Raw genomic sequence first — 24,009 nt, forward strand, 5'->3', positions numbered from 1 at the left:
CAGCTTGAAGAGTACCTTCTCAGTGCTGGAGCTAGTGCTGTACTTTCAGTAGCTGGGAGGCAGTTCTCAGGTAGCTGCTCACTCTTGACTGTTGTAAACTCATCCCTGATAAATGCCATGTTGGTGGTGGGAGGGTGTGCATAGAGAAGAAGAAGATGTGCACTCTTAAGAATGGTGTGTTTTTCCTACCGCGGAAGGTAGTTGGACTCTGCATTACTCCTAGGGCGCTTTTTAGATTTTCATAAATGCATTTGAACTGATATCAGATTTTAATTAGGTATTTTGCTTTTGTGTCATTTTTTTTGGAACTTATTAATTATGCTGGGCCAGGGAAGAAAGATGCTGAAAATAACAGCCCCTGTTCTCACTTTCCCAGGGGAGGAGGGGAGGCTGCTTTCCAGATTACAAAACCTGTATCTGAGGAAGATAGCAAGAGAGTGCTCTTTCATGCTTAGCTCTACATGGTTCAAGATTTGAAAGTTGGAATGGGCTGGTGAATTAGTTTAATTTGGATGCATCAAGGATTAACTGAGCTTTATCTTTAGAGATTGTTCTTGCTATAGATTTAGTGACTACTGATGCCATATTTAATAGCTTTAATGCATACATCTTGATTCTTTTTCCAGGAAACGTGTCCCAGACCACCATCCTTGTTAAACCCAGCTCAGCCCAAGTGGACCAGCCCTGACATTTCATACTTATAGTAAGGGAAAAGTAGAAGCTGAAGAGGAAAGCAGCCTTTTAGTCGGGGGCTTGCCAATTAACTTATTGGTATTGTGGGGGGGAAAATTCAGTGTTCAGGTGTAGGAAATATCTTTTTCTGGATTTTTTTTTATTTTTTTGCTGTTACTTTATGCCCTGAAATAAACTTCCATCTGTAACTGTATACTTTTGAGTCTGTTTTATTCTCTATAAATACACATTTTCTGTAGAATTTATACCATGTGGCTCATGGAGTTAAAATAGGAACAAATAAGAAAGCTTAGACTAAGCATAGATCATCTCCTGTTTAAAGAAAAAGCGTCAGTGAAGCTTGAGGTGCTTAGGTCCGATATGAAGCGGGAATTGGACAGATTTAGATGGTCTATACCTTCTGTGGTCTGATTTCTAACCTAGAGTCATAACAGTGAATGGACTGGGATGAAATGTGTTGGAATTCAGTGGAAAAGAGCTTTCAGTTATGTCATAAATCAGCTTTGGAGATCAATACTTTTCTATGAAAGGTTAAGTCGCACTGCTCCAGCTTCTTTCTACACAGCCCTTGGCAATACCCATAGTAAAACAGTCCCTGTTTTTACCATAGTGGAAATTCAGAAGCCACATGGGCAGCCCTAGTGCAAGGGAGCCCATTTGCAGCTGCTCCTGGATCTCTTGAAGCTGCCTTCCTTTCCAAAAGTTGTCATTTGGGTGTCCTTAATTATATCGTATGCCATAGTGGGTGACAGTCCTGATAGTGTTCACTGAATAGTCCACAGAACAAGGCAAATTAACCCACGGTAAGTACATGCACTCAGTTCCTTTCCCACTTTTTCTTTTGCAGTGTTCACTATATGCCATCGTTTGTATAACTAGTTAATAAAGCCCCTTGAACAGATCTGAGGACATTTTATCTTACAGATTACTTAACAAGCCTCCTGGAATGAGGCCAGGATTTTGCTGTACTATGGAACGGGTCTCGGAATGTTGTGCTGATAAGCTGCTGATTCATAACTCGAGGAAGTTAGATATTTGGTGTGGTTTTGAGACAGAGCATCAGAAATTAAACCTGTTTGACTTTACTGACTTTCCTACTCTTATTAAAAGGAAAAGACTTTTCATAGACTCTGGACCTCCTGCCAATAAGCTTCTGGCCTAAAGAGTTACCGTGTGTGGTATCAACTTTTAGGTGTCCCAGCAGAATGCCATTTTTACAGTGTTTGCTGTTTACTTCTTCATGTCCAGTTGGCCTTAAAGGCAAGATGAATCCCATTTATATGACAGTTAAAAACATATCTCTGGCTTTATTTCATTTCCAAGGTGACTTTTACTATAATGGTGGATACAGTATAACCGGATCGGAGTTTCTAAATAATTAGACCATGCAAATAAGTCTAATTCTTAAACCAAAGGCATCTACTGAAAATGAAGGACTGAAAGCAAATGAGCACATGGGAGGAGATGCGGCAGTCATGAATGGGGTGAACTTGTGTTTGAGGACTGCAGACCGTAGTAGAGTAGGCTATTGGTTAGCATAGTGGGCTGACAACCTGTGAGCCTTCTGGGGACAGGAAAATGCCCTGCTACGATTGAAGGCATGATCCTAGATGCTAAATCCAAAATTCCCTCCCCCCTTCCTGTCTCTGGTCAATTGTGCAGATGTGAGGAGGTGAAGGCCGTGGCTGCAGCTGACCATAGGTGATCTGACCATGTTTGCTGAAGTCATTGGGTACTAGTTCTGCAGAGGCACAAAGGCATTAGTCTCTGCTCTTGATTCTGACTTTGGATGTAAATCTCGGAGGTGTGCATTTGACGTGAAAACCTTTCACTAACCCAGCAAAGTTTATGACGTCAAAGCTCTGGTGTAAAATGTCACACGTAAATCAGACAAATATCTACCTAATTCTCGCAAGAAGGTAATTCTGGAGGTGATTAATAAAGCATTGCTAGATGTGTAAATAAAACATTAAAACTGAACAGAGAAGATGATACACGCATTCACATACACTTTGAATATGCAAAAAAAGAGCATTTTTTGGCAAGCTAAGGTATCTCTATTTGTCTCTGCACCAATAAAGCACAAGTGTATCTTCATGGTGCAATTACAGTTCATGAGAGAGCTACTGAATATTAAGGGAATTATATCTAGAAAACTGAGAAACTTACTGAAACCTGGCTGAGCCTTTTCAGCTGGCACTTGTGAAAATGTGGACTTCTGCAGTATATCATGCCAGAGCTACTTTGCAAAGAACTGCATTTTGTGGCATGGATTCATAACATCTAAAATATATCCAATTTTTGCTTTTCTCTTTATAAACGTCATTTTCTTAATGAGAACATGTTCAAAATTATAATCCATTTAGATCCAGTTTGAAAAGTTCTAATGAAAATGGTGCAACAATGCAGAGACACTAGATAACATTAAACTAATGACAATTTCTCAAAAGTAGGCTGCCTATTGCAAATTGTTTAGATAGAATCTGAGTTTATGAAACTTCAACAACTTGTCTTAAAAACAACTTGTACCATTTAATACCTGCAAATTATAAGTGTTAAAACCTAGAGAATGACATGGTGACAAAATTCATCACCGTTCCCGTCCCCGCGGATAACCGCGGGAAATAATCCCATGTCATTTTCTAGTGTCTATTTCAACTTCAGTCCTTCTTCAAAGCAAAGCTTGCGGGTCAGTGGTTGTGGCCATTCATACTCTGATTCTTATGTGAGCCAAGGATAATAAAGCCATTGTGACATCACTGATGTGATTGGCTCTTAGGCACTGGTGGAATGAGGCATTATGACATCACAAGATCTGCTCTGGATACCAGAGACTGTCATTCTGTAGTGTCTGTTTCAACCTCGGTCCTTCTACACCAGCATTCTTCAAAGCAAAGCTTGAGGGTCAGTGGTTGTGGCCATTCATACTCTGATTCTTCCCTCTCTCCTTAAAGAATGACATGAAGATGGTTTCCCGCAGTTATCCGCGGGGACGGGAACGGTGATGAATTTTGTCACCGTGTCATTCTCTATTAAAACCACTTGTTTACATCACACTCGATGTTTTCTGCAATAACAATAACTTACTTGAGCTTGTAATTATGACCCAATTGTGTTAGTGTTCCACAAACTTTGTAAACCAGCGGCCCACTAAAGTGGGCGTCCAGAAGTGTGTGGCCATTGAAGCGATGACATCACGTCAACATCTTTGCATGCGTGGAGGCCCTTAAGATGGGGCCCTGAGATTGCGGAGAGGAGAGACAGACACCAGAAAGGAGGAGAGGTGCTGGCTGACTGCCTACAGTATGTGTGTCTCACCACGATAGGTACGTCCTGTAGGCAGTCAGCCAGCCAGCACTAGCGCCTCTCCCCTGCAATCTCGCACGACGCACAGTTTACAATACACTGGTCTTAGTAAATGTACTGATCTACCTGTATTAGCAACTGTATTGAACTGTCTGTGTCAAACTGTCCATTGGAACTCCCTGGGTAACTGACCCAACCTCTTGTAACGTAATCCCACCTTGAACTGAATAGATGAAGGCAGAATAGAAAACCTGATTAATATAACATTTAACACCTGCAAATTAGAAGTACGAAAGACACTTGTTTACATCAAACTCAACATTTTCTCAATTTATTTGTCATAATTTTATGCTTGGTGTAAATTTCATTTAGAATCCTTAAATAAAGTTAAGTGATAACATTCCTAGTACCTGCTGTCTGAATGGCAGTGTAAGCATTTTGTACAAAGGCTACCTTTAAATTAGACAAGAGTGCACAAGAGTTCTGGCTAGCCATGCTTTCCCCTCTTTTTTTTCATTGGTTCTGTTGCTTTTCTGTCTTGGTAACAGCGGGAGATTCTGAATCCTTGATTTCTATTACTTTTTCTATCTCTTCTTCAATCTCTGATCTCTTTTTTGGCTCTGGGCTTTCTTCAGACCACCTGCCCACTCTTCTTACCCCCTTGGCTACCTTGGGGGCGTTTCTACAGGGGTTATGATCATAGATCACCAACTTCAAACCTGAGAGATGAACCAGTTGGGGAAAGGATCTAATGCTGTTTCTGTCCACATCAATTATCTCCAGCAAAGGCATCTCCAGCAGGACCTGGGGAAAATCAGTGAGCAGGTTCCCTGAAAGCCAGATACTACGAAGCTCCTCGAGATGTTTGAGCTCTCCAGGGAGCTGGTGGATGGCATTGGAACCGGCATGAAGAGTTTTGAGGAGACTCAATTCACAGATGACTTCAGGCAAATGTGTTAAATAATTGAATTCAATCCACAAGGTTTTCAGGTTCTGGAGAAGGCTCAGCTCAGAAGGAAGGTCATGAAGCCTGTTGTTGCCGAGGTAGAGGATAGAAAGTTGCTTTAAGCTGCAGACAGCCAATGGGAGGGACTTAAAATTGTTGAAATCCAGAGCTAAGATCTGCAGATTCTGCAAAAGTTGGAGCTCAGGTGGCAGGTTTGTCAGGTTATTGTCGCTGAGATAGAGCTTGACAAGCTCCGTGAAAGCGCACACTTTGAGGGGAAACCTCCTTAATTGTTTGCCACTCAAGTCCACCATTTTGTCAACAGGCATTTCCTCAAGGTCGCCCAGCAGGTATCTTTGACACTTGTTAGAGGGTACGAAAGCTATGATGGATCTTACGGTGTTTCCCATCTCAGTCAGTCAAGGCTTGGGCTGAAGCAGCTTCCATGGCGTGAAGCCTTCGACTCCTCCTTGCTCTCTTGTTTCCGACCGTCGCTCTGGCATTTCCTCCATTCCATTAGAACACATTGTTTACACGCTGCCTGCCATTAATCTCGAGAGCCCTGAAATAGTCTTGATACCTGAATGAGTGTTTGCTGATGGGAAGGCCATGTCTGCCTCTCCCGCTCCCTGACCCTTGCAGCAATTTTGAGCTGTTATCTCAGATTTCAGAAGTTGTAAAATTCCTCTCCTCAACCTAAATCTATTTTTGAAACACTGAGGTATGCAGGTTGCAGTGCGCAGATTAGCTAAAGCCAGCTTTGGAAAGACAAGAGTTTGTGGAGATGGGATTAATTTTAACTAAACACTTTTAGTTTCTAGCAGACTGAATGGATACATCAGATATAATCTGATGTTGTGTAAAAATACCTGTCAGTTCTTGAGTACAACTTTTCAAGCTAATGTAGTTTTGAGTTACTTTGTTCTGTGCCAGATGCAAATTGTACTATCTTGTGCTGATCTCAGACTTTTACAAAAACTTGATTTCTCTCTCCCCTTGCTCTGTTTACTTTTTTGGCTTCATAACAGTCAGCCCTTTAAAGGATCGGTGTATACTTTATTGCCCTAGAATTTGCTTATGTTCCTTGAATTGTAAACATTGCTTTCTTGCAGAGAATATTAATTGGCCTTGTCTGCCTTTCTCTTTTCTAGACGGGACTTGGGACGTTTAATCAATGATCGCCAATGGCTTACAAAGTTCTAAATCATTTCCAGTACGTTGGCTCTTATTGGGGGAGGGGGAGGGAGCCACACACATGCGGGATGGTGATCTGGTAGTGAAAATTGTTTGGGGAAGGATCACTCTAAAAATTCTGGCACTGGTACCTCAAAAAAGATTTTGTGTGCTCTGATTTCACAGAGATTTCCTCCAGAACACAATCTTTTTGAAAGCAATTGGCTTTATGCCCCTAAACTTCTAATAATTTAATCGGCAAACCACAAGCAACTCGCTGTCATCCAAGCTGCGGTTGACAGGTGAACTCCGTCCTCCATGAATCATGTATAGCATTAGTTTGGTTTAATATGTTTTCAGTCTACAGGGACCATGTTAGACATGCAGGGGTCCCAAAGCTTCCCCATCCCGTTTGCGGGCTGTGCTTCCTTCAGTTTGAGGCAATCATAGCCCCTTGTAATATGGTGGGCCCAGGGCAAATCCTTTAAGGCCAACTCATTCCGCCTACTATGCATATCTTTTTTTTGCTTGTTGATAATGTGAAGTGTTTCTGTGCTGGGTACATTTTTCACTGTTACAGATGTGATATGGTAGCTGATTTGTGTTTACCCTGAAAGTCAGCTTGAATAATCCTGGGCAAGTAAATGAGGAGCTTCATTTTCTGGGCTTTTGGAAAAGGGATCTTCTTAGCTAAGCCAAGAGAAAGCTGCTGAAACATATTTATCAGGTGAAGGCTAAAAGGGTTTTCTCTCTCTCTTTTAAGCTTCATTGGTCCGTGTGATGGGGGGGGGGGGGGGGGTCTGCTGCTGAAATTTACCCTTGCTGTCCACCAAACATCTTCCTTCTTGTTCATAAAGCAGGCTAAGAGCCAGATCCCTATTCAAAAGCAAAGACGTTTTTTGTGTAAGCAAAATGCATTTGTGATGGGCTTCTTTGAGGAGTGGGAATGTGAGTTTAATATTTTAAAAACTCCTAGGATCTTGAAGCACTGGAACAGCTATTACCCATATCTAACCTGCTACAGTAGTGTTTAGGGAAGAAAACCATTGAGGCCCAAGGATTTAGGTCATTTTTTTCATCACTTCTAAGATATCTTTGCAAATGACACCTTTCATGAATTTGTGAGTCAAGATGATAAACTCATACAGTCTGCCCTGGTCTTATTTATGTGTGGAGACAGTGTTTCTCCATTAGAAGGTGGTATAGATTCACTCTTTTTGTCCTGTTTCTCACAATTGGATAGTCCTTGCTCAAGAGAGCTTACATGTACAAATGATGAGTTGTCATTAAGTGAGTCTAAATTGTATGGGTTACTGAAACAGGATGAATATTGAGTGAGCTGTAGAGAGAGTTTAAAGAAAAGGCAGCTCTGTCACTGATTAATCATTATCATATGTTGACTGTCACAGAAGGTCAACCTGCCCTTTGCAGCTGGATTTAGTCATTCTTTTTTTCATTAGTACTATGTTTGGTTTGAAAGTCCTGGTGCTGGGGGGGTTATAAGGCTTAAGAAACAGGACCAATGTTAAGACACTTTAGAACTGGAGGGTAATTTGAACTTTTTCTGATAACTTTTTGGTGTTTTTTTCCTTGCATTAAACACATTTAAGGGTGAGTTCAGACCTGTAGTCCAACTGCATCTCTGTTGGGGAGAATTTGTAAGCATGAGATTATTTCCCCCACCAAAATGTTTGCATCGCATCTTAGGGGCATGAAGGTGAGAACAAATCCTCTTAGCAAATAAAAGCTTCTAAACACGCAATTCCATTTTTATTTTATTCCAAATCCCTCTTTGCCAAATTACCTCCAAACTTTGGATCATAGATTTTGTTTGATTTTTATGTGCATCTCTTCCAGTAAATGAATGCTGGTGTATTAGTACATCTGCTGGCTCGTCAGATACAAACTGGAGAATGTTTGATTATGTCTGCAACGTGACATAATCAAGCTCGAGGAATGGGCATCGACATGGCAGATGAGGTTCAACGTGGATAAGTGTAAAGTGATGCATGTCGGTAACAAAAATCTCATGCACGAATACAGGATGTCCGGGGCGATACTTGGAGAGACCTCCCAGGAAAGGGACTTGGGAGTTCTGATCGACAAGTCGATGAAGCTGTCCACACAATGTGCGGCCGCAGCAAAAAGGGCAAACAGAATGCTAGGAATGATAAAGAAGGGGATCACAAACAGATCGGAGAAGGTTATCATGCCGCTGTACCGGGCCATAGTACGCCCTCACCTGGAGTACTGCATCCAGCACTGGTCGCCGTACTTGAAGAAGGACACGGTACTACTCGAAAGGGTCCAGAGAAGAGCGACTAAGATGGTTAAGGGGCTGGAGGAGCTGCCGTACAGTGAAAGATTAGAGAAACTGGGCCTCTTCTCTCTCGAACAGAGGAGATTGAGAGGGGACATGATCGAAACATTCAAGGTACTGAAGGGGATAGACTTAGTAGATAAGGACAGGTTGTTCACCCTCTCTAAGGTAGGGAGAACAAGAGGGCACTCTAAAGTTGAAAGGGGATAGATTCCGTACAAACGTAAGGAAGTTCTTCTTCACCCAGAGAGTGGTAGAAAGCTGGAACGCCCTTCCAGAGGCTGTTATAGGGAAAAACACCTTCCAAGGATTCAAGACAAAGTTAGACAAGTTTCTGCTGAACAAGAACGTGCGTTGGTAGGGCTAGTCTCAGTTAGGGGGCTAGTCTCAGTTAGGGTGCTGGTCTTAGACCAGAGGGCCACCGCGTGAGCAGACTGCTGTGCATGATGGACCACTGGTCTGACCCAGCAGCGGCAATTCTTATGTTCTTATGTTCTTAATGTTAATTGTAAGGAAGTAATTGTTAAAGTGGCACCTTTGTGTAGGTGTGACAAAGAAGCATGCTTATTGCCCACCCAATAATGGCATTAAGGTGTGCCTATTCCATTATAGAATAATATCCCAAAGATGTTATGACATTTGGCTGCTGCTAAGAGCCTACGCTTCAGGACTGGATTAATCGACTACAGCTCCGTGGGGAATGTGAAAAGTTAACCGATAAATATCATGGTCATTATGATTCAACTTGAGTTGATCTTGCCGGTTGGCAGAGGAGGGAATGTGCATTAGTATCAGCCTGAATGAATGGTTTCACAGTGGAGTAGACTATGGTTTGGTATTCTGGCAATGTTATGGGATGGGGGGAGGGAAAGGGAGATTAAAGGTGGGCAGAGGGCATTTCTTAAGCTGTTTGTTGACACTCTGTTTATTATGCCGCATTCCTGTATTGTTTTTGGTATTCTGTAAAAATATAAAAAGTTCTCTCAAAAAATTTAGGGCTCCTTTTACAAAGTCGCGGTAATCGCTCTGATGCCTGTAGGGATTTAATGGGTATCGGAGGGTTTGCTGCGTGGCAGCCACTACCATGGCTTTATAAAATGGGGGGGAGGGGGGTTATTGATTTTTTTTGAAAAACTATTATGACATGCCAAAACTTAGGCATGACAGCTTCTGCAATCAAGTTTATTAAAATTTTGATAAAACGCAAATCAAGACTTCTAAGCGTTTTACAGTTTCTATTAAAAAGGAGGGAGACAGATTACGAATAATTGGAAAAATTGGGATAGGCTGAATTATAGCTTTTGGTGGAACTCTGTGTCATATATTTAAAATGGAAAGGGAAATTTTAAGAAATTTCAGGTTATTTGGGACCCGTTAACAAGATACTGTAAATATTGAAATTACTGCATAGAATAAATATGAGGTTTTTTTTCCTTTTGTTTATATACGTCCAGGGTGGGATGGGAATATTTTATGATTTCTAATGCTTATAAATAATGTTTGGGTATAAGGGAGGGGGGTTATTTGATGAGATCTATAATTTGATGATATATTAAGTGATATTAAAGTATAAAATGATTGTATTTTATGTTACACTTATTGGGAGTTTTAAAAATGAATAAAGATTAAAAAAAGAGGGGTGAGACAATAAACAAATAAATACCCCCTATACAATACTTGACCAACGTAAAACAATAGGAAAGTTGGGAGAACTACAAAATTAAAAGTAAAGAATACATAAAAGGTAAACCACAATAGGATTATTGAACAACTCTAGCTGTATCCAAGTCTGTTTAACAGTCATCTGCATCTTGAAAGAGGTAACACTTTAGATTTCCCTTAAATTTGTCTACATTTTTTTCCGCTCTGATATAAAGTGGTAAAGAATTCCATATCGTAGGGGCCATAGTTGCGAATGAGGTGGCCCGACGCGTGCTAATGATTTTCAAGGATGTGTGCCTGAGTATTCCCTGTACACTTCTCCCTCTAACTTTGCAGGTTTAGAACTCACGACTTTGGTTATTCGCGAGTTTCTAAACCCTGACCTACCCCCCCGCCTCCTGTACCTCTCCACACTGTACCCGGTGGCCTAGCGGTGAAGCAGGGCAGGAGCGATCTTCCTATGTTGCCAGGAGTTCCCGCTGTAGTTTCATGAGGCCATGGGAACTCACGGCAGCCATTTTTGTTGATGGCTCTGCATGGGGCAGGAGTGTAGGAAGATCGCTCCTGCCCTGCTTCACGGCGGGACCTCCAGGTGGCGGGTGTGGGTCAGAGTCGGCTCTAAAAGTTGTTCATGATTTTTCCATATTCACAGGCTGGCTCTGCCCCTAACCCCCATGAATATCTGACATTCTATAAGGTGCATGACACGCCCATGCCCCACACACGGGTACAGCCCATTTGCTGTTAAATGCCATGTGACTAGCATGCAAATGTATAGCAGAGCAGCTAGGAAGAAATAAAAAAAGATGGTCGTGATGCTGAATTTATTGTATCACACAACAATTTATACTCTATATAATCAACTGTATCCACAGAGTGTAGAAGGGTAAGGACCCAACTCTATTGTCTGCCTCAGGAGTCCTAAGGATGGATATTAAGCCTAGACAAAATGTGGATAAATTGAAAAGTGAGCACCTAGCACATCTGGATACTAATTTGTGGTATTCTATTTAGATACCTTTATCAAATTGCCTTTTTAATCTTCTCTTTTCTTTCTCTTAAGTCGGTATTCCTTTCTCTGCTCCTCCTCTGCTGTCCTCCTCAAAGCTAAAGGATGGAGACATGGGGAGGAAAGCACAGTGAAAATTAAACTGAGGGTCTAGAACGTCCAAAAGACTATTATGAAAAGTCAGTATTCCAAAGCGGTATTTATCTCCTGGGTGACAGCGCAAGCTTGAAAGTTTTCTCCTCATTACTTCTACGTTTCCTGCACTGTGGTGTAAGAACCTCTGTTTTGTGTGATAAACCCTGTGGATTAGTGGAAGAAGTATAAGGAAGAAGGTGTTGATGCCCCTGTACAGGTTGTTGGTAAGGCCCCACTTGGAGTATTGTGTTCAGTTTTGGAGACCATATCTGGCGAAGGACATAAGCAGACTTGCAGTGGTCCAGAGGAGGGTTACGAAAATGATCGGCTTGCGCCAGAAGACATATGAGGAGAGACTGGAAGCCCTGAATATGTATACCCTAGAGGAAAGGAGGGAGAGGGGAGATATGATTCAGACGTTCAAATACTTGAAGGGGATTAACGTAGAACAAAATCTTTTCCAGAGAAAGGAAAATGGTAAAACCAGAGGCCATAATTTGAGGTTGAGGGGTAGTAGATTCAAGAGCAATGTTAGGAAATTCTACTTTACGGAGAGGGTGGTGGATGTCTGGAATATGCTCCTGAGAGAGGTGGTGGAGAGTAAAACTGACTGAGTTCAAAGAAGTGTGGGATGAACACAGAGGATCTAGAATCAGAAAATAATATTAAATATTGAACTAAGGCCAGTACTGGGCAGACTTGCATAGTCTGTGTCTGTATATGGCCGTTTGGAGGAGGATGGGCTGGGGAGGGCTTCAATGGCTGGGAGGGTGGAGATGGGCTGGAGTGAGCTTTGATGAAAATTTTGGCAGTTGGAACCCAATCACAGTACTGGGTAGAGGTTTGGATACTTGCCCAGAAATAGCTTAGAATAAAAAATTTAAATTGAATCAGGAAGGGCAGACTGGATGGACCATTCGGGTCTTTATCTGCCGTCATCTACTATGTTACTAATTGCTGTAGTACCGAAGGAACCTCGCAGCCTGTGTAATAATGGTAGAAATCACAACAATTCAAACAAATGGAGGAACTTGGCGTAATCAATCAAACCATAAATACAATGTTACCTCCAGCTATAAACGCTGAGTGTGATTGTCATATTGAATTCTACCTAAATATGCGTAAATTGTTCATAAAGGAGGAAAAAAGGTGAAGCCTATTTGGATGTAGGCGGGGCCAGCTTTCTAATGGATTGGTCGCACAGACATGCCAACTGAAGATTGGGGCACATTAGAAGGCACTGCTGTGAACTTCACATAAATAGTGCCAGACGTACATCTCACCATAACCTCCTTTATAATGTATGGTGAGCCCTCCAAAACTCCCCCCAAAACCTACTATACCCACCCCAATAACCCTTATGGCTGCAGGTGCCACCTATTCGGCATTATAATAGGAGTTTGGTGGGTTCATACTTTCCATCATAAATGTAGTGGTTAGAGTGGCTTATGGGCCTGGCTCCTCCGCTCCATGGTTCACTAGCTCACCCACCTGACTACTTAAGATACATGTGTGATGCTTTACTAGGCTTTTCCATACTGTTCTACAGACAGGTATGTACTGTTTCTTTCAAAGTTTTATTTATTATTTATTTTTTTTGGGTGGGAGGGGGGTCAGTGACTACTGGAGGAGTGTGTAGGGCTCATTACTTAATCCCTCCAGTTGTCATCTAGTAAGTATGGGTACCCTTTTGGCACTTAGACGCTTCTCAAACAGGTCTAGTTGAAAACGTCTACCTTCTTTCTCAAACATCCTGGGAAAGGTTCGCTCATCGCTGCAGGACGTCCAAGTCTAAGGCCGCCCATTCCCTGCCCATAGCACACCTACTAACACACCCGTTTCTACTGTGGACGCACAGCGAGTAAGAAGTCCTGCCAGATGTCCAGAAAGTCAGTTTTGAAAATGCCCACTTGGCCGTTTTGACTAGTAAGTTGTCCAAGTGCCACTTTATGCTGTCTTTTGGACGCATAGATAGAGTAACAGAATTAGATAGAAATAAGGGTGATTTCACTTGAGGAAAAATTGCACATGGAGTCAGAAAATCTATAGGAAAATTATCTCAGCTAGGGTAGGTATGGACATAGGGTTACTAGACGTCTGGATTTGCCAGGACATATTCTCTTTGTCTGGATTGTGAAAAGCAGATTGCATTGGGAGGCAGCATCTGCGCATGCATGGATTAATTTGATTTATTAATTTGATTTTAAAAATGTATAAACCGTCTAAAACTAAATGAGACGTTTAAGTATATTACCGGCCGTATCGAGATGGAAGAAGAGATTCTCTTTCTCAAAGGACCCTCAGCCACAAGAGGGCATCCGCTCAAACTCAGGGGCGGGAAATTTCATGGCGACACCAGGAAATATTTCTTCACCGAGAGAGTGGTTGATCCTTGGAACGAGTTCCTGGTGCAGGTGATCGAGGCAAACAGCGTGCAAGAATTTAAGAGCAAATGGGATGCCCATGTGGGATCCCTTAGAGGGTTAAGCCAAGGGAACCTGTCACCAGGAGTGGGATCCCTAGGATAGTAGACTTGGGGGTGGGTCAGTAGAGTGGGCAGACCTGATGGGCTATGGCCCTTATCTGCCGTCATCTTCTATGTTTCTATGGTTTACATAAATTACATAAACAGTGTTAAAATTATGATAATATAAAAACAAATACATAGTAAAATAGTCATCCAATCCTCAAGAAAATATCATAGATTGAATAGCAGGGGCAGAGATGTGAGTGTAATGGGGTAGGGATGGGTGGACAGGTCTATGGGTCCAGATTTTACGTAAGTAAAGCAAGTCCTGCTACAGCTTGTGTTAGTCCTTGCGTGTGTCAGTAGCTAGAATCAGTTGTTATAATTTGAGTGTACTATGCTTTTATATTTCGCTTGAGGTTGAAATGCAAGAAGAAAGTACAAAAATCTACAGAATGCACCAGGTGTGTTTTTAATACATGAAGAAATATAATTCCCTCTTTCTCCCTGGTATGTGCTTGTGCTCTGTCATACTTTTGCTGTTTACACAGAGAGCAACTGGCTGATGTAGACTTTGCCAAACCGATGACCTGCTATCTATGATTGATTGACCCAAATGAAGGCACCCTGTGACCCTGGGCAGTATTAGAATAGGAAAGCACCCGTTGTTTGATGAAACCGTTCATTTCTGAAGCAATGAAGCAGCTGCTCGTCATCCTCTTCTACAGTCATTTAGTCATGTCCATCGAAAGGTAAGGCACGGTGCTGTTCCATTCAAGAGGTCTCGAGTTAAGGGCGATCTGTTTCTCGTACTGCAAAAGCCTGGGGGTGAAATGACAGTGCAATTTTGCTTCTGTTCCCCAGGATCCCGTTAGTCCGCGTTAAGCCCATGATCCAGAGGCAGCCTCGAGAAGCGGACGAGCTGGAAGAGTTATGGCAGGACCACCAGCCAGACATTTTGACTCGGAAGTATCTGCACTGCTTCCCAGGATACATATTGAACAGTGCAGGACCGACTTTTGAAAAATTATATGACTACAAGAATGTAAGTTGTTCTTCTGTAAGTACAAAGAGGAAAGCAGCATGTGGGGTTTTCACCAGATCTATCCTGACTTTGGGATGTGCATTAAGGCATTATACAACAGTAAAACCTTAGAATAGTCGGTTCTAACAATTCATAGACCTCAGTGGTGTATCCGTGTGAACAGTAGATTTCAACACACACGGTTACTTGTATACATCAAAATCGACATTGGTCCAAATTTTTAGTAAAATGCATAATAAGTGCAATCTCTATAAATATGTTAAATATCGAGTAGTACTCATCTTTGTGCAAAGAAACGCGACTCGGGGGGGGGGTAACTCTGACATAGAGCTATGTTTCACCAAATGGCTGTGAGTTGGATAACCTGAATTACCTGGTGGAGAAATACCTTGTGTATGTTGGACACTACAGCCATTTTAATACATATTTTCTCACAGTCTAAGCAGCCTTTCTTTACAAGCTAACCAGATGGAACAGCATATACTTCGCTAATCTATGAAAATGATACTCTTGCTGGCCTTCCTAAGAAGGATACTTCTCCAAGGTTCGGTGGCCATTGTTCATTTGTTCTGAGCTGTTATCAGTGCCGTGTGACATATGCAAGGCACCCTGAGAAGCCACATAAAACACCCATAACAAGTAACAACCCCTGAAGGATGAAGGGGGAGCAGGGATGTGGGGGCCTGGTGCCTGTCTCTAAAGCAAGCCATGGGATCCAGGCATGGCCAGGATGCTGGAATGTCACCCTTGCATCTTTGTTTCCATTTGCGGCATAAGACTGCTTACAAGGACACCATCCTGAAGACATACAGTGTTGTATAACGAATAAATCAGCCTCAGCAAGGTGATAAGGATTCAAGATATGGACAAAAGAAGTTCCCGAAGTGCCCTCTGTTTCTGGACTGCTAGGGCCCCTCTCGTGGAGGGGGAAGTGAGAGGCGTGGACTGGGGGGGGGGAATAGTTAGGTATACATTCTTTGTATCATTAGGGAGTCATATGACCAGAGTTCGGGGATGAGCCTTTTGAAACAAAGCAAGAATTTATCTGTATAAAAGACCATGCATCACAAGTAGGGTCAGAGAGATTTACCTGCTTATGCCTGAAGGGTGTGCTAGCCCCCTGCTCGGCATATGAGTGTAAGTGTTACTCTCCATTGCATATTCTGAACTGACAATATATATATTTCTTGCTGTTATGACTCCGCTGCTATAAACTTGTGTTACCATTTTACTAATAATAAAAATATTGTCTGTTTTGGAAAATACAATGCCGTCTTGTAGTCATTCCAATGAGGTCAGCAAAGCAGCCTTTTTATCTCAGCTGTATCAAGGAATCCCCCATTAAGTCCGTCAGAGTGAAACGGGGGAGACATCGCTCTGACGGACTTAATGGGGGATTCCTTGATGCAGCCGTTCGGCAAAACATAGCTCTATGTCGGAGTTACCCCCCCGAGTCGCGTTTCTTTGCACAAAGATGAATACTACTCGATATTTAACATATTTATAAAGATTGCACTTTACCACTGTACCAAAAATTTGGACCAATGTCGATTTCGGTGTATACAAGTAACCGTGTGTGTTGAAATCTCCTGTTCACACGGATACATCACTGAGGTCTATGAATTGTTAGAACCGACTATTCTAAGGTTTTACTGATATAATGTATTGAATGACCTTAGTAGAGACTATATTAGTCTATTAATCTTTGTATTATACAACAGTGACATATCCCATTTTCCAATCGTTATTTGCAAGCTTGTATCACACGAGCCCATGGGATTTGCTTTTCGTTTTGGTATTTCTCCTCGGACAGATATTAAAAATGCACTTCCCCTGCTAGTGACAACTTCCCCTAGGACCACCTGCACTTTGGGGCTAAAGATTGCCAGTTTCTAAGGGCTGATACATTCATTCAGATCTTCATAAGGTTTCACCAGCTGCGTGGCTTTTTAAAAATTGGTTTTCATCTTTTTTTAGTTAAGGATTTCTTCATTATGGGCATGGACGAGGAGCCTGATATTTAGAGCAGGGAGCTGAGAAATATGGTAATCCCTTCCCTGCCCCCTCCTGCCACATGCACACCGCTTCCCTTCCCCTGTACCTCTGTAACATTCCTGGTGCGAGCAGCAACTCCCAAGCTCTGATGTCACTTCCTAGGCGTGGCTCCAGTTTCTTTTTTTTGACCATTCTCCTCATGTTATCGTAGTCTCCTTTGTTGTATAGGATTTCCTGTGTAAACTTATTCCAGGGATTATATCAAATCTGATCATGTTATGGTCACTGCTGGGATGTCCATGTGGCCAGTCTACTAAAAATGCTGGCCCCTCTTATGTCCAAATGGCTTCAAACCACTTCTCTTAGATCCAGTCCTCGTCGTCTCTTTACCACACTGCACTCCCTACTCAAAGCACCCTCACCGGCTATCCCCCGCTTCAATTTCTCCCTGGACAATGACAGAGTTGTTCTACAATAATATTCAGACGAGTCACCTTGAACTCTCAACCAGGCTGCTTCCCCCTCCCCTCCCTCCATCTGCCCCTTCTACTAACCTCCCCTCAACACCTGCCACCTTCTCCTCTTTCTCTGAGATCACTGAGGAGGAAATCACACATCTCTCATCCTCCAAACCCACTACCTGCTCCTCCGATCCAATTTCCACTCACCTACTCGGTGCTATCTCGCCTTCTGTCATCCCTCCAATCTGTCACATCCTCAACCTATCGCTCTCCACTGCAACTGTCTCTGATGCCTTCAAACATGCCGCTGTCACACCCCTCCTCAAGAAACCCTCACTGGACCCCACATGTCCCTCCAACTATCATCCCATCTCCCTCCTCCCCTTCTTATCCAAGGTACTTGAATGTGCTGTTCACCACCGTTGCTTGGACTTCTCTCATTCCAAGCTATTCTTGATCTGCTTCAGTCAGGCCTTCACCCACTGCATTCCACGGAAACTGCCTTTCCTAAAGTTTTCAATGACCTGTTCTTGGCCAGATCCAAAGGCCTCTACTCTATCCTCATCCTTCTTGATCTGTCTGCTGCTTTTGATACTGTTGATCATCACCTACTCCTTGATACGCTGTCCTTGTTGGGATTCCAGGGTTCTCCCCTTTCCTGGACTCCTGCCTAGGAAATGACATCAGAGGAAGGGCTGATGCTGGTGCAACAGTAGCTTGGGAATTACTGCTTATGCCCCAAATGTTACGGCGGTATGGGGGAAGGGAAGCGGTGTGCACGCAGCAGGAGAGGGCAGGGAAAGAGCATGTGGAGGTGGGGGGTGGAGAAGAGGGCAGGTGTGGGGCGCCTCCGTCCCGGCTGCCTCTCGCTACGCCACTGAATCAGGGTCCCAGAAAATAGTTATTAAATGCGGACCTTAAAGATGCCTCCCCTTCCCCACTCCTCAGGATTTGCAGGAAAAGCTAGTTCCTATATATGTGGTTGAAGGACTGGCTTAATTATGTATTTTGGTTACCTGGCAGAGGCAAACGCCTAGGGTGTCACCCAGGGTTGATGAAGAATCAGCTCCCCCTCTGACTAGGGCCCAGTGCCAGCACTTCTTCAGAGGAGTGCTCCTTGGCACTGTGCTCTCCGCCACTCTGGTCTCCCGGGAAGGGGGGGGCGGTTGCCAGATTTTCCGTTTGGAAAATCCGGACCCCCCTAGCCCGCCTAGTTACGCCGATCCCCGCCCCTAAGCCCATGTGCTGACTTCCTCCCTGCCCGACAAAGCTTTTCAAAACCCGGACAAAGTGCTGGGTTTTGAAAAGCCATCCGCACCCCCGGATGTCTGGTAACCCTAGGGAGGGGTTGAGGTCTAACACACTTCAGTCTTGGAGGCATGGATAATGTGGCCTTCTGACTTTCCTCCCTTGTGAGCACTACACACAGATTCATTCATAGACGACCATTTGCAGTGCTGAATTTGGTAGAATTTGGGCATTGCCTCTACTGCTAAGCCTCAGCATGGACTTATTGCCATGAGACTTTCAGGTAGATCCAGTGTGGCAATTTTTATGTTTTGACATTCATGTGCTATAATTGTCTATTGCCTATGTCTGGCTTATTACTACCAGAGACCTCCTGGGAAAGAGACTTGGTCGATGAATCTGTCCACGTATTGCACGGCAGCGACGGAAAGAGCGAACAGAATGCTAGGAATGATAAATAAGGGGATCACAAACAGATTGGAGAAGGTTATCATGCCGCTGTACCGGGCTATGGTGTGACCCCACCTGGAATACTGCGTCCAGCACGGGGCACCGTACATGAATAAGGACATGGTACTACTTGAAAGGGTCCAGAGAAGAGAGACTAAAATGGTTAAGGGGCTGGAGGAGTTACCGTACAGTGAGAGATTAGAGAAACTGGGCCTCTTCTCCCTTGAAAAGAGGAGACAGAGAGGAGACACGATCAAAACATTCAAAAGACTGAAGGGAATAGACTTAGTAGATAAAAACAGACTGTTCACACTCTCCAAGGTAGAGAGAACAAGAGGGCACTCTCTAAAGTTGAAAGGGGATAGATTCCGTACAAACTTAAGGAAGTTCTTCTTCACCCAGAGAGTGGTGGAGAACTGGAATGCTCTTCCGGAATCTGTTGTAGGGGAAAACACCCTCCAGGGTTTCATGACTAAGCTGGACAAGTTCCTGCTAAACTGGGACATACGCAGGTGAGGCTGGACTCATTTAGAGCACTGGTCTTTGACCTGGGGGCCGCTGCGTGAGCGGACTGCTGGGCACGATGGACCACTGGTCTGACCCAGCAGCGGCAATTCTTAGTGCCTAGATTCTAGCACTCCTGATGTACAGCAACTCTGATAACAGAAGTCAGCACCTCTAATACTGAGTAAACTCTATTATTCTGACCAGGAAGCATCCACTTGTATTTAGGGGTTACCAGACGTCCGGGAAAACCCGGACATGTCCTCTTTTTAGAAGACTGTCCGGACTCTCGGATGGACTTTTCAAATTCCAGCATTTGTCAAGGTTTTGGAAAGCCCCGACAAGCCCCAGCTGCGTCTGGAGGGCCTGGAACTAAACTAAACTAAACTAAACTAAACTAAGCCTTAAGTTTATATACCGCGTCATCTCCACAGAAGTGGAGCTCGACACGGTTTACAGGAATTAAAAACAAAGAAAGGAACTCCAATGGAAGGGAGGAGGGTTTGGTAAGTAGGAAGGTGAGGGGGGAAGGGAGGGGGGAGTTACATTTTGGCGAAAAGCCAGGTTTTCAGATGTTTTCTGAAGTGTTGGAGGGAGGTCGTACACCGGAGGTGGGCAGTAAAGCTGTTCCATAGCTCGGTGATCCTAAAGAGGAGGGATGTTCCGAGCTTTCCTGTATGAGAGATGCCATTTAGAGAAGGGAAGGATAGTTTGAATTTCTGAGTGGATCTGGTGGAATGAGTGTTCGAGAGCCAAGATAAAGGAAAGAGGGGGGGAAGGATGCCGTGAAGAGATTTGAAGGTAAGACAGGCACATTTGTAACGAACCCTGAGGAAGACTGGGAGCCAGTGAAGCTTAGATAGAAGCGGGGAGACATGGTCGAATTTGCCTTTTGTGAAGATTAGTTTAGCTGCGGTGTTCTGAATCCGTTGGAGTCTGATAAGATTTTTCTTTGTTAGGCTTAGGTAGATGGAATTGCAGTAGTCAAGTCTGGAGAGAATGATGGATTGGACAAGGACAGCAAAATGATGCTGGTGAAAGCAGGATCTGATTTTCCTTAACATATGAAGATTGAAAAAGCATTTTTTTACTAGGGAGTTGATGTGGTCGTTAAAGGACAATGTAGAGTCAATGGTGATTCCCAGAACTTTGCTAGAGTGCTCAAGCTGTAGATTGGAGCCCGAGGAAAGAGGGATGGAGGAGGGTAGGTGATCCAATTTTGGGCCGAGCCAGAGAAGTTTTGTTTTGGTCTCATTTAGTTTCATCTGAACGGAGAGAGCCCAGGATTGGAGATTAGTTATGCAGGTTGAGATGTTTTCAGAGAGGTTGGTGAGATTCGAGTCAGTTTCGAGAAGGACAAGGATGTCGTCGGCGTAGGTGTAGAGTGTCGCAGTGGTAGAAAGTTGGAGGAGTTTCAGGGAGGACATATAGACATTGAAAAGAATCGGGGATAGAGGTGAACCCTGGGGGACTCCGCAGAGCGGTTTCCAAGGAGAGGATGAGGTGCCATTCATGTTGACGAAGTAGGAGCGGGAGCGCAAGAATTTTGAGAACCAATCTAGGACTGTGGAGTTTATGCCAATATCGGAAAGTTGGAGGATTAGAATGTCGTGGTGGACAATGTCGAAAGCAGCAGAGAGGTCGAATTGAAGAAGGACAGCGAACTTGTACATGTGCGGGGGGGGTGTGATGTCATCCGCGCATGCTCTAGGCCCTCCAGACGCAGCTGGAGCTGGTCCGGAAGAAGAGATGAGGCTCTGTGGGGGTGGGACTAGACAGGCCTGGGGATGGAATGGGGTGGAGTCATGTGTCCAGGGTTTCCTTAAAAAAATGGATTCCTATGCTGTGAGCCCTCTTGCTCTGGCAGGCCCTGGCATCCATGAAAATAGGAAATCGTATGAGGGAAGGGGAGGGGAGTAGCAGGGCCTTTCAGGTTCAAAGAAAAACAACCAAGATGATAAAGGGGATGGAAATCCTCTTGTATGTGTATGAGGAAAGAATAAAAAGGTTGGGGCTCTTCAGCTTGGAAAAGAGACAGCTGAGAGGAGATAGGATTGAAGTCTACAAAATCCTGATTGGAGCAGAACAGGTGCAAGTGGATCAATTTTTTCACTCCATCAAAAATTACAAAGACTAGGGGACACTTGATGAAGTTACAGGGAACTTTTTTTTTTTCTCCACTCATAGAATAGTTAAGCTCTGGAACGCGTTGCCAGAAGTTGTGGTAAGAGCGGATGGTTTTAAGAAAGGTTTGGACAATTTCCTGGAGTAAAAGTCCATAGTCTGTTATTGAGAAAGACATGGGGGAAGCCACTGGTTGTCCTGGATCGGTAGCATGGAATGTTGTTACTCTCTGCTTGTTTGTTTTTTTGCCAGATACTAGTGACCTGGATTGGCCACCGTGAGAACGGGCTACTGGGCTTGATGGACCAGTTTCGGTCTGATCCAGTAAGGCTTTTGTTAGGTTCTTATGAATGGTCCAGGCCATCTAATAGGAGAGTTGTGTAGGTGAAAGGGCACATCAAGAGAGGACAAAATTTAAGTAGAGATGATTGGTAAGAGTGGTGGATGTGGCACTGACCCAGACATTGAACAAGTAGAATGTAACAAGAGGAAGAAGAAGAAGAGGGCTTTCAGTTTTAGGAAACCCACTCTTCTTTCTTAAGTAAGAAGACTCCTCAACACTCACATGTATTTGTGTAACCTGCTGAAGACTCTATTTCACTCCCAAATACTGCATCTGAAAGCTGTGTGGCCGTGTGCAATGGATTTATATTAGTTGATTAGAAATGTTGTGCCTTGAACATTAAATTTGGCACCCTGTGTTTCCTAGGCTCAGTACTTCGGAGTGGTTAGTATTGGGACACCACCTCAGAACTTCACCGTGGTGTTTGACACAGGATCTTCCAACTTCTGGATCCCATCTGCATATTGTGTCAGTACGGCATGCGGTAAGATACCCCACATTTGTTACAAGAGGGAATAGAGGAAGATGAAACAGAAACAGCAGGAGGTGTAAATGAATCCGAAATGACATAGATGGGATGATGCAGATAATCCAAATTCCTGGTTCTGTGATTCCCCCTTTTGATCTGTGCTCCTTCTGCCTTTAGTTTTTCTAATGTTCTGTCGGCAGAGGAACTCGAAGACTCGTTTGGCAAAGCAACGATCTGTCTTTTTTACTTTTCAGTCTTGTTGCCCAAAGTGAGGCTGTCTTATGGCCATGGAATGCACATACTAACAGGCCACCGGCACTGGCTGCCTGGTTGGCAAAAATTCCTCCCATGCATCCCATGAATCTGGAGGAAGACCATGGGAGGCCAGAGGACTTGGTCATCCAAATGGGAATGGAAATTCTATAGTTAGTATAGCACAGGAGATCAAATCCACAATCCCAAAACGCAAAGGAGTGGAAAAGCCCAAAGAAGACTGGTGAACTCAATGTATTTCATGAACACCCTTTATTTCTTCAATAAAGCATTCAACGACTCGACATGTACATGTTTCGGCCCAAGAGGGCCTGCCTCAGGATTCTCGCAAGTCTGTGTTGGAATAAAAGAGTTCACATAAGATAATCTAGTCAATCTTGCATTGAATGCGCTGTAAGAAAAATAACACGCCACCATTTACAAATGCAAGTTTGACTGGATTATCTTATGTGAACTCTTTTATTCCAACACAGACTTGCGAGAATCCTGAGGCAGGCCCTCTAGGGCCGAAACATGTACATGTCGAGTCATTGAATGTTTTATTGAAGAAATAAAGGGTGTTCGTAAAATACATTGAGTTCACCAGTCTTCTCTGGGCTTTTCCACTCCTTTGCATTTGCAAAAGGAAATTCTATAACAGGGCGTCTGCATTAAAGCTCGTAAAATTAGGAGTGAGTGCTTTAAAAACGACTTTATTTGCTAAACACTTTGAAAAGTAATCTCCCGAAATTTAGTCTTATTTTTTAAGTTTTCTATTTGTTAAGTTAATTATTGTAAACCGAGTCGAGCTTTCTTAGAATGATGACTCGGTATATAAAGCCAAGCCTTAGATTAGATTAGATTAGTGCTAGCAGAGTGCTTACGCGCTAGTCTGTAAGGACGCATGAAAGTGGATTAGCACGCACTTCTAAAGGGGAGCGTGCACATGGGTGGAGCATGGCTTCCACTTACATGCGTAACTTATAGAATACTCTAAGCTACCCACGCCCTTGCGGCATTTACAATTGGTACAAAATGCCCCAGCTAGGTTAGTAATGGGAGTCGACAGGATGGCACATATTACGCCAATTCTGAAACAATTACATTGGTTACCAGTTGTATTTCGGGTGCAACATAAAGTTGTTTTTGTGGTCCACCATAATAATAATACATTTTAATTTTATACCGCAGTACCTCCCAGTTCTATGCGGTTTACAATAATGAAAAGCTGGACAGCCCACAGCGATAGCATTAAAATTTGTAATAACATCAAAAAGATCAATTTTAACGTTTTTTCCTAAAAGTTTGGTAGGAATTAGACGCCGCAATCAAACCACGTAACGTTTTTATGAACTTTTCCTCCAGGAACTTGTCCAAACTTTTTTTTTTTTAAACCAGCCACGTTAA

The 24,009-nt window shown here is 43.4% G+C and overlaps 3 protein-coding genes across 4 annotated transcripts in view; 2 read left to right on the forward strand and 1 right to left on the reverse strand.

The window, feature by feature from the left end:
- The window catches only part of CCT2 (chaperonin containing TCP1 subunit 2), a 42,402-nt gene extending 41,516 nt beyond the window's left edge, over positions 1-886 (forward strand). Inside the window, exon 16 of the mRNA XM_033951731.1 lies at positions 627-886. Within this exon, the coding sequence (XP_033807622.1) occupies positions 627-657 (31 nt within the window). The 3' untranslated portion in view covers positions 658-886. The remainder of the gene's footprint in view (positions 1-626) is intronic.
- Positions 887-4,313: 3,427 nt separating this feature from the next.
- Positions 4,314-5,587, reverse strand: LRRC10 (leucine rich repeat containing 10). Its single transcript, XM_033952845.1, has one exon. It carries the CDS (start codon positions 5,353-5,355, stop codon positions 4,513-4,515), a length of 843 nt encoding a protein of 280 aa, XP_033808736.1. The 5' UTR covers positions 5,356-5,587; the 3' UTR covers positions 4,314-4,512.
- A 1,140-nt stretch (positions 5,588-6,727) lies between these two features.
- The window catches only part of LOC117364069 (cathepsin E-B-like), a 55,489-nt gene continuing 38,207 nt past the window's right edge, over positions 6,728-24,009 (forward strand). For both annotated transcript variants that reach the window (XM_033952865.1, XM_033952864.1), the window contains exons 1-4: positions 6,728-6,845; positions 14,263-14,463; positions 14,576-14,756; positions 22,248-22,365. In XM_033952865.1, the coding sequence (XP_033808756.1) occupies positions 14,384-14,463; positions 14,576-14,756; positions 22,248-22,365 (379 nt within the window). In that variant the 5' untranslated portion in view covers positions 6,728-6,845; positions 14,263-14,383. The remainder of the gene's footprint in view (positions 6,846-14,262; positions 14,464-14,575; positions 14,757-22,247; positions 22,366-24,009) is intronic.

The sequence above is a fragment of the Geotrypetes seraphini genome, chromosome 7 (assembly GCF_902459505.1).
Source record: "Geotrypetes seraphini chromosome 7, aGeoSer1.1, whole genome shotgun sequence".
NCBI lineage: Eukaryota > Metazoa > Chordata > Amphibia > Gymnophiona > Dermophiidae > Geotrypetes > Geotrypetes seraphini.

Excerpts from the sequence above, each read along its gene's own strand:
- LRRC10 (XM_033952845.1), bottom strand. The coding sequence starts at position 5,355 with ATGGGAAACACCGTAAGATCCATCATAGCTTTCGTACCCTCTAACAAG.